At 43.1% G+C, this 9,873-nt stretch overlaps 1 protein-coding gene across 1 annotated transcript in view; it reads left to right on the top strand.

Annotated features, from left to right (window-relative positions):
- Nucleotides 1–1,019: 1,019 nt before the first annotated feature.
- LOC120936236 (aminopeptidase NAALADL1-like) overlaps nt 1,020–9,873 on the top strand; it is a 103,322-nt gene continuing 94,468 nt past the window's right edge. Inside the window, exons 1-2 of the mRNA XM_040348438.1 lie at nt 1,020–1,288; nt 8,290–8,462. Of these exons, the coding sequence (XP_040204372.1) occupies nt 1,098–1,288; nt 8,290–8,462 (364 nt within the window). The 5' untranslated portion in view covers nt 1,020–1,097. The remainder of the gene's footprint in view (nt 1,289–8,289; nt 8,463–9,873) is intronic.

Raw genomic sequence — 9,873 nt, 5'->3', positions numbered from 1 at the left:
TGAAGTTAATCAAGGGGTTTAATGCAAGTAACCAGCACACATTGTTCAAGGTCAGTTAAATACACTGGGGTGTGAATACAGCAGTACAAGAATGAATACAGTGTGAAAACACAAGTTATTCCCAAGGGTAACAAAGGTTCCACAAGCAGCCTGTCAAAAGTGTGTAGGTGGGATAGCTTCTTGCAGGAGGAGTTGTTGTCGGCACTCTCTCCATGAGTTCTCCGTCTCCCATGGCAGTGGGAGCAGAAGAGCACTGCAGAGGTCCTCAGCCTGTACACAGGTATGGAAGAGGAAGAGTTAAGTGAAGCGTGTGCATGGAGCCAGCGCTAGGCACATGGCGGAGCCCCATTCCGTTACTGGGAGTGAGGTAGTGGAGATATGCTGGGCCAGTGGAGAGGGCATTGGCTATTGGCTAATTGTATCAGTGACCAAGTGGTGTACATTAACATTGAGAGAATTAACTAGAGTTTAGTCATCCCTTCACAAAAGGTACCCCATGTGCAAGGCAGTGACCCTTTTCAAGGTGCCTAGCGTGGCCCAGAAGGACCCACCATGGGGTAGGCCTCCTATGTGACCCATATTTGGCACCCAACGAGGAGGGGAGCATAGAGGAAGTCTCTCCCGCCTAATAGTGTCACTAATCACTAGTCATTGACTGGTGGGCCGTTATATACAACACACCTACAAAGTAATTTCTACTACAAGTGACACCAACTTTGATGCCAAGGGTCAAAGTCAACAATTTCCTCAGGGTGAAATTTGGCACATGACATTATAATCTAATGGGACGTTTTTGTGTTGAAATAATTGATCTGGCTATCGGGTTTCTTTAAAGAAAAAAAAAAGCATATTGAGCATCTAGTGAACAGATAACCTACAGTTTATGAACCACCATATAATAAAATGTGCAAAGGGCATCCTGTCAGTGAAGACACCCTATGATTATTTTGATAATTTTTAACCTAACTGCAATAAGTTCTAGGTTAAGGAAAAAGACATTCTTATCTCTCTTATGATCTCCTAACTTGCAGGGCAGTTATAAAAAGTCATCCCAGCGCCAGGTTTAGTCTCTGCCAAGCACCAGGTTGTAAGGGATCATGAACTGGATAAAGGTGGTGGGTATTGTTCTAGGGGCTGCAGTCATCCTGGCCATTGGTCTTCTGATCGGCTTTTTTGGCATTCCTGGGGAGCCAAAATGGGTGAAGGACCTTGCTCAAGATCTCGATGAAAAGTTTATTAACCAGTTCATGGAAGAAGTGGATAGCAAGAGGATAGAAGAAAACTTGAGGTGAGACTTGTTCTGTTTATAATCAGGCTTGGATTTGTAGAAGGGCAACATAGACTGGGATCTTGGGCAGCGAAATATTATTTTCAGCAGCAGTCTGGCTCTTGTTTTATTCCTAAATTATTATTTTTAGAAGAGTGTTGAGTTGAGTGACAGAAAAGCTGCCAACTGTCAATTCTGATGCACCACCTGTCCTCGGCAACTTTCCACAACTGGCCAACATTTGCCAGGGGCAAATTGGTCGGTAAGCCAATGTCTCCATTTTCTGTGAAGATAAACAAAAAGAGTAGAAGTTTTTAAAAATTTCTACAAAATCTATTTGAAAAGCACTACTGATACTTCCAGATACGTGTGATCAAGTGATGCTCATAATCTGATATTACAAGGTAGAGTTGAGAATGTTTACTCAATATATGGAATGCATAATTACTTCAATTATCCAATTATGTGACGTGCTAATTCATGTTTACATATGCTTATGATTGGATGTCCAAAGTAAACAGGAATTTGCTTTTCACATGACTGGATAATTGAATTGAATGTTCACTCAATTTATTCATTGATGAATCTTAACTAATTATGGGCCAGATTCACATATAATTACGTTGCTCCTGGGCAGCGTAACGTATGTGATTTACGTTACACCGCCGCAGGTTTACAGCGTAAGTGCCTGATTCTCAGAACACTTACCTGTAAACTTGCGGCGGTGTATCGTAAATGCGCTCGGCGCAAGCCCGCCCAATTCAAATGAGGCGGGCACCATTTAAATTAGGCGCGTTCCCGACGTGCATTGCGCTAAATGACGTCGCACCGACGTCATTTGCTTAGACGTTAACGTAAATGGCGTCCAGCGCCATTCACGGACGTCTTACGCAAACGACGTTGATTTTTAAATTTCGACGTGGGAACGACGGCCATACTTAACATGGCTTAGGACAACTAGGGCTCAGCCCTAATTTTACGTGGCGCAACTCGACGGAAACGACGTACAGTTAGATCGACGGGCCGTTCGGACATTCAAGTATTCATTTGCATATTCTACGCTGGCCGCAATGGCCTCGCCACCTAGCGGCCGGCCTAGAATTGCATCCTTAAGTAATTCAATTACACCTGTCGGATCTTAGGGCTAGCTATGCGTAACTGATTCTATGAATCAGTCGCATAGTTAGGACGGCCCTAACACAGAGATACGACGGCGTATCTCTTTGGTGAATCTGGCCCTTAGGGCCAGATTCTTGTAGAATCTGCGGCGGCGTAGCGTAAGCCATTTACACTACGCCGCCGCAACTTACTGGAGCAAGTGCCGTATTCTCCAAGCACTTGCTCCGTAATTTGCGTCGGCGTAGTGTAATTGGCCCGGCGTAAGGCCGCGTGATTCAAAGGGGGCGGCTTGTATTTAAATTAAGCGCGCCCCGCGCCGATCGAACTGCGCATGCGACAGGCTTAAAATAGCCCAGTGCGCATGCTCCAGTTCTCGACGGAAAACATCAATGACGCCGACGTGGGCGTCATTGACGTAAAGTCGTATTCGCGGACGACTTAGGAAAATGACGTAACCGACGGAACAAGCCGACGCTGACCCGACGCCATACTTAACATGGCATACGACGGACCTACGTAAACTTGCCCCTCATATTAGCAGGGGCAAGTTTACGCTTTCGTAAACGTCGTAAATTCTCTGCGTCGTCCGCGCGTACGTTCGGGAATCGTCGTAAATTGCTCATTTACATAAGCGACGGGGAAACCGACGTCGGCGACACCTAGCGGCGGGAAAAAAAATTGCATTTAAGATCTGACAGCGTAAGAGCCTTACGCTTGTCAGATCTAAGGGATATCTATGCGTAACTGATTCTAAGGCCCCATACACACGATAGAATCCATCCGCTGAAAAATCCCAGCAAATGGGTTTCAGCGGATAGATCCTATGGTGTGTACACTCCAGCGGATCTGTTTCCGCGGATATTTCTCCCCTGGGATGGATTCCAGCAGATCGAATATTTGCTGACATGCCAAACAAATCTATCTGCTGGAATCCATCCCAACGGATGGATCCACTGGTCTGCATAGACTCACCGGATCCATCCGTCCGAAGGGATCCCCCGCATGCGTCGTAATGATTCGATGCATGCGTGGAATTCCTTATATGACAGCGTCGCGCACGTCGCCGCGTCATAATCGCGGCGACGGCGCGACACGTTATCGCCAGAGGATTTCGGCGCGGATTTCAATGCGATGGTGAGTACACTCCATCGCATAGAAATCCGCGGAAATCCTCGAGAGGATTTATCCGTGGAAACGGTCCGCTGGACCGTATCCGCGGATAAATCCTCCCGTGTGTATGGGGCCTTAGATTAGGACTTACGACGGCGTCGTAACGCCTTTGAGAATCTGGCCCTTAGTGTCTAAGCTCAGGTTCACACTGATGTGGGTTAAAAATCGTGTAAGTTCATCCGGACTGGCACAATTTCAAACTGGCAATGCAGTCCGACTTCAGGGGCGAAATTACAGACATCTGTGCGGGTTCATGCATAGATGTCTATTGAAATCGCACCACGAAGTCGCCAAAAGTAGTACAGGAGCTACTATTGGGAATCGAAGCGGAATTCGCAAAGTCAGCGATCCAGACAGTGCCATTGCCGGCGATAGCCGCTGATTTGTAATGCGATTTGACATAAATTGCATGCCAAATCGGCCTAATGTGAACATGGGCTAAATATCTGTTTGTATTCATACTCACCTTTCCAGTGGTCTGTGTTGTTAAAACGCTAAAGAAGAATTCCAGACAGGGTATATTCTACAATTTTGTCCCTGACATCATTGGACAGCTCTTTGGTCATGGTGGTAGAGAGATTGAAATCTAATTGATTACTTCTGTGGCTGGGCGTCTTTTATTCAGGTAACAAACTGAGATTAGGAGCACTCCCTTTAAGAGAGTGCTCCTAATCTCAGCTCATTACCTGTATAGAAGACACCTGGGGGCCAAAACCCTTGCTGATTAAGGCTGGGTTCACACTACTACACTACTTTCATCCTACTTTGCTCTGCTACATTGGTCCTACATTTATCCTACATTGGTCCTACATCCATCCTACTTTCATGAACAGGATACTACTGTACTTTGGTCCGACTTCAATGATATTCAATGGGCCTGAAGTAGGATCAATGTAGGACCAAAAGTAGTACAGGGAGCATTTTCAAAGTCGGACCGACTTGTGTAGGACGCTACAAGACACTCTCATAGGGAAACATTGAACACAGAGCAAAGTAGGATGAAAGTAGTGTAGTAGTGTGAACCCAGCCTGATGGGGGATCAAATACTTATTTCACTCATTAAAATTCAATTCAATTTTTTTTAAATGTGTTTTTTTGGATTTTTGTGTTATTATTCTGTCTCTCACTGCTAAAATAAACCATTACAATTATAGACTGATCATTTCTTTGTCAGTGGGCAAATATATACAAAATCAGCAGGGGATTGAATACTTTTTTCCCCTCACTGTACAGTTTGGGGATGAGCTACAAAGGCACAGGAAATTTGGTCAAAATTGATGGCAATATGAATGCAGTACATAGGCGTGCACACAGGGTGTGCCAGGTGTGCCTGGGCACACCCTAATCACCTTGTGTGCTGCAGATCCCCCCTGTTTAGACCTGTGATATTTCACCAAAGCCCCCAAATGGGGCTCCTAAAAAATTGTAAAAAAAAAAATGAAATTGTAAATAATAAAATTGTAAATAATAACAAAATAATACAATTGTAAAAAAAAAAATTATATATTTTTTTTCAAAACAATTAAAAAATAGTAAAAATAAAAACTACTGACACCATCCACTTCCCCCACTGACACCAAAATCTGCCCTACTAACATTGTCCACTGCTCTACTGACACCTGTAGAATTACCGTATTTATTGGGGTATAGCGCGCTCCCACATATATTGCGCACCCCTAAAGTTGCCCCGAATTCCTGTGGAAAAAAGATTTTTTGTACTTACAGTTTTGGTGTCTTGCGCGGCGTCCATTGGCGGCCTCGTCGGGTCCGGCGTCCGTCTGCGGCTTCGGGTGTCCTCTTCGTCGGGTCCGGCGTCCTTCTGCGGCGTCCTCCCCGCTCGTTTCCCGCGCCGAGTTTGAATACTGCGCCGACATATACAGAGCGCAGTACACTTGTGTATTGTCAGGCAGGCTCGGCTACTCTCGCGCTGACATCCTGTACGTCCAGGACATCAGCGCGAGAGGAGCCGAGACTGCCAAACTATACACGAGTGTACTGCGCTCGGTATATGTTCGGCGCGGGAAAGCGGGTATCGGCGTATATCGCGCACCCACGATTTAGCCCTGATTTTCAGGGCAAAAAAGTGCGCGGTATACGCCGATAAATACGGTATATACTGTATACACATGCACACGCATATGTGTTTGAGCTTTGGGGTGCACACACTAATGAAATAGGCTGTGCACACCTATGATGCAGTACGTTATCAAAAAATACTGGAGGAACATTTGCATTCATCAGCCAGGAAGCTGCGTGTGGGACGTACTTGGACATTCCGACATGACAATAATCCAAGACACAAGGCCAAGTTGACCTGTCATTGGCTACAGCAGACTAAAGTGAAGGTTCTGGAGTGGTCATCTCAGTCCCCTGACCTCAATATCATTGAGCCCCTCTGGGGAGATCTCAAACGTGCAGTTCATGCAAGACAGCCCAAGAATTTACAGGAACTTGAGGCTTTTTTCCAAGAGGAATGGGAAGCTTTACCATCTGAAAAGATAAAGAGCCTCATCCACAAATACCACAAAAGACTTCAAGCTGTCATTGTTGTTAAAGGGGGCAATACACGTTATTAAGAACTGGGGTATGTAAACTTTTGATCAGGGTCATTTGGGGAATTTCTTTTGTAAGTATGATTTAAAAAAAATAAACACAGTTGATTGATAATAAATGGCTTCAGCCAAACACTAACCATGAGTGAAAGCAAAGTTTTTGTGTTATCATTCATATTCTCTGAAAAATGGCCAAGAAATCATAAATTCTGCAAGGGTATGTAAACTTATGAGCACAACTGTATATATCATAGTGTAGGCAGAGTGTCCCAGAGGCCGCACATCAAGACAGAATGAATGGCAGTCTCAGTCTGGACCCCCCGATAGACCAGGCCTCAAATGTGTTTTGCACTGCCTCCAAAGCTTATTCATCTGGGGGGAGCAAAAAGTGGGAGTGGAGCAAAACACATTGGGGGTGTGGCCTGGCAGGAGTCCAGGCTGAGACTGGCATTTATTCTACCATAACGGGTATGTCTTGATGTGCGGCCTCTGGGACACTCTGTTTGCCTACACTATGTTTAAAGCATAGACAAGCTCCTTCCCCGGCCGTCGCTCACAGTGGTGGGTACGGGATCAGCGTTCCTTTACAGCCTGAGTGGCAAAAATCCTTTTTCTTGGTCCGCAGTATGTATACCATACCTGGACAATGCACCTGGATGCTGGAAATCACCCTAGTAGATACCACTACTCCAGTGATCTCCACTTGCTGAGCAGCTGGCCTGCTGCACTGTGAGCAAAGGAGGTCTGCTGCTCAGCTGGGGAGCCATTCAGAGAAGGCTTTGCATTCCTTCTGCCAGCTTCCTAGAACAGCCTCCCGCTGGCAGCTGGGTTTGAGAAAGAAGGGCTGTCCTTCGAAACACGTTACTGCCCAACTCTTTCCACCAGCACATAGAGGTGACTACGTTGCATTTGTCCATTTCTTGTATACAGCCTTGCTTTGTCTCCTTGATGATTCTTATCACCTATGCTGATTTCCAAGAATTTTAACTGTAAGTGTGCCATTATTTTCTTTTAATAAATGATTACTGTTATGCTAATCAGGATCACACACTCTTGTTTTCTTGTTGTTGGAGCTCCTTTGGATTATCCCGGATCTCTTCTGGAAGCTGCAGGATCCTCCTGTCATATTTCCTTACCATCCTTCTCATTGGATTAGGATTTTGATTGGAGTGAATCACATTGATATTACTGCCATTGGAAGCTGGGACTTGTAGTCCACTTTGCTGGTTTGTGGATTTACTTTCTTCTACATGGAGAAGTGTATGACCTGTAGCATATGGGATACCATTGTTGTAAAGTAGATCATTTATGTGAACAGTCAATTTCTACAATATAGGCACAATTTAAAGGGGTTGAAAGGTACAATATTTGTTTCCTAAATAGCTTCCTTTACCTTAGTGCAGTCCTCCTTCACTTACCTCATCCTTCCATTTTGCATTTAAATGTCCTTATTTCTTCTGAGAAATCCTCACTTCCTGTTCTTCTGTCTGTAACTCCACACAGTAATGCAAGGCTTTCTCCCTGGTGTGGAGTCTCGTGCTCGTCCCCTTCCTTGGACTACAGGAGAGTCAGGACGCTCTCTACGTTGCAGACAGAGAAAGGAGCTGTGTATTAGTGGGCGTCCTGACTCTCCTGTAGTCCAAGGGAGGGGGCGAGCACGAGACTCCACACCAGGGAGAAAGCCTTGCATTACTGTGTGGAGTTACAGACAGAAGAACAGGAAGTGAGGATTTCTCAGAAGAAATAAGGACATTGAAAAGCAAAATTGAAGGATGAGGTAAGTGAAGGAGGACTGCACTAAGGTAAAGGAAGCTATTTAGGAAAACAAAATTGTACCTTTACAACCCATTTAAGTATCCACATGTGTTTACTCAATTCTCAAATACACCGGTTAGACCCTGCCTACATGCTGATAGCCACAGAGGTGAGTATGATAGCCCTTTAATTGCAGGGATGTAGTTGTTTTTTTATAGGCAGCTAAAAGGGTCCCTTCAACTATATTAAGACAGCTAAAATTACCTTAATTCTCAAGAAAAGTTACTTTTTGATAGGTTGGTATCATTTTTGTAAAGGCAGCTCTCTCTAAGGAAGTGTCTTACAACCATATATTGGTGACTGATACTTGGATCTTCCTGTACGGCAGTTGGAATCTTCAGTCTTGGTCTATACCTGTCTTTACAGAATTCTCTCCGAGAAGCCCCATGTGGCTACAAGTGCAGCAGATGAGGAGTTGGTGAAGTTGATGCTGTCCCGCTGGAAGGACCCTAATTCTGGCCTGGATGACGCAAGAGAAGAGCGATATCATGTGTTCCTCTCTTTTCCAGATGAAGCCAATCCAAACACCGTCAAAGTTTGTAAGTGGATTGGCATGGGTAACTGTGGGCATTAAACTAGTCCTCAACATTGGCTTCAGCTAAAGCTGCACTCCAGGCTAGACATGGGCACAAGGAAAAAATTGCTTTTGTTTTGTTTTCAAATTTATTCTATTTGAAATTCGAATTTTAGAAGATGGTTATATTCTTTTTTTTTATTCTATTCCATTCTATCGAATTCCGTTCTATTCCATTTTGTTTCTATTCTATTCTGCTCTTTCATTTTATATTATTTTTTGTTCTATTTCACTCTATTTTATACTATTCTTTTATTTTCTGTTATATTCTTTTCTATTTTTTTCTATTCTATTTTTTTTTATCTTCTATTCTATTTTATTATTTTTAGAAATTGGAAAACAAATTGAAAAACTATTAGAATTCAAAAACTTTTCGAATTTGAATCTGAAAACTTTGTGTTTCAATCTCTTTTTTATAAATTTTATAAACAATATACACAATACAAATACAATCATATATTTTATATCTATACATATTATCCTGTTTTATCTGACATAGGACCAAATGTATAGTTTAGGGTCTATTTATCCTCTCTTTTCCCTTCATTCTTTCCCTTATCACTTTCCTAGGATCTCATTAAAATTTCCTTTCTTCTCATTCTTTCACGTTTACATTCATTCGAGAAAAAAATAAAAACATTTTTTTCCGATTTCCCCCCTTTCTTTTGTATTTCTTTCTGAAAACTTTGAATTCTAATTAGAAAATTCCAATTCGAATCTCGTACAATTTTTTTTTTTTCCGTCTACACCAGGCTTACAGCTTGACACAAAGTTGAAACATGTACATAGGGAGTATATTACCAGCCAAAGATTTGACTTCTGTCCAGCCAGGCCTGAAAAATACTCTCCACTAACAGACTGCATAGTCAGTCCAGAGACCTAACTTTTCTCTATAGCAGTTATACATTACAGCAAGGTCAACTCCTTGCCTTTAGTCTATGATTGGACTGCATAAGAGCAGCAAAATACTAATGAGGTCATCTCTCCTCTCTCCTTCTGTTGGCCTGCTCCTTGTCTCCCAATGTATGCTTTGCAAGTAAACCTGATTCATTCGTAGAGCTTTTTTTTTTTAATTTTGGTAATGCGCTTCTTTAACTGTCAACTGCACAGTCAACCAACGCTGTATGCAAATTAAGTTTATAAATTTTTTTCACACAAATAGAGCTTTCTTAACTTTGCTATATCTTTGCTTCACTCTGGACACACTTGATGATACATCTTATAAAAACTCTTTGTATTGTCTAAGTGCTTAAGTGGCTTCAAACTGGCAAGCACTGTCACGGTAAGCCTGATTAAAATTTCAGCTGGTATGAAGCAAAATATTCTTGATGTTTAACTCCAGGCTTCTCCTTCCCAAGAGGCTTTATGTTAAATAT

This window comes from Rana temporaria, chromosome 4, assembly GCF_905171775.1.
Source record: "Rana temporaria chromosome 4, aRanTem1.1, whole genome shotgun sequence".
In the NCBI taxonomy this organism is placed as follows: domain Eukaryota; kingdom Metazoa; phylum Chordata; class Amphibia; order Anura; family Ranidae; genus Rana; species Rana temporaria.
Note: the sequence above shows the minus strand (reverse complement) of the source record. Positions and strands in the feature narration are given on the sequence as shown.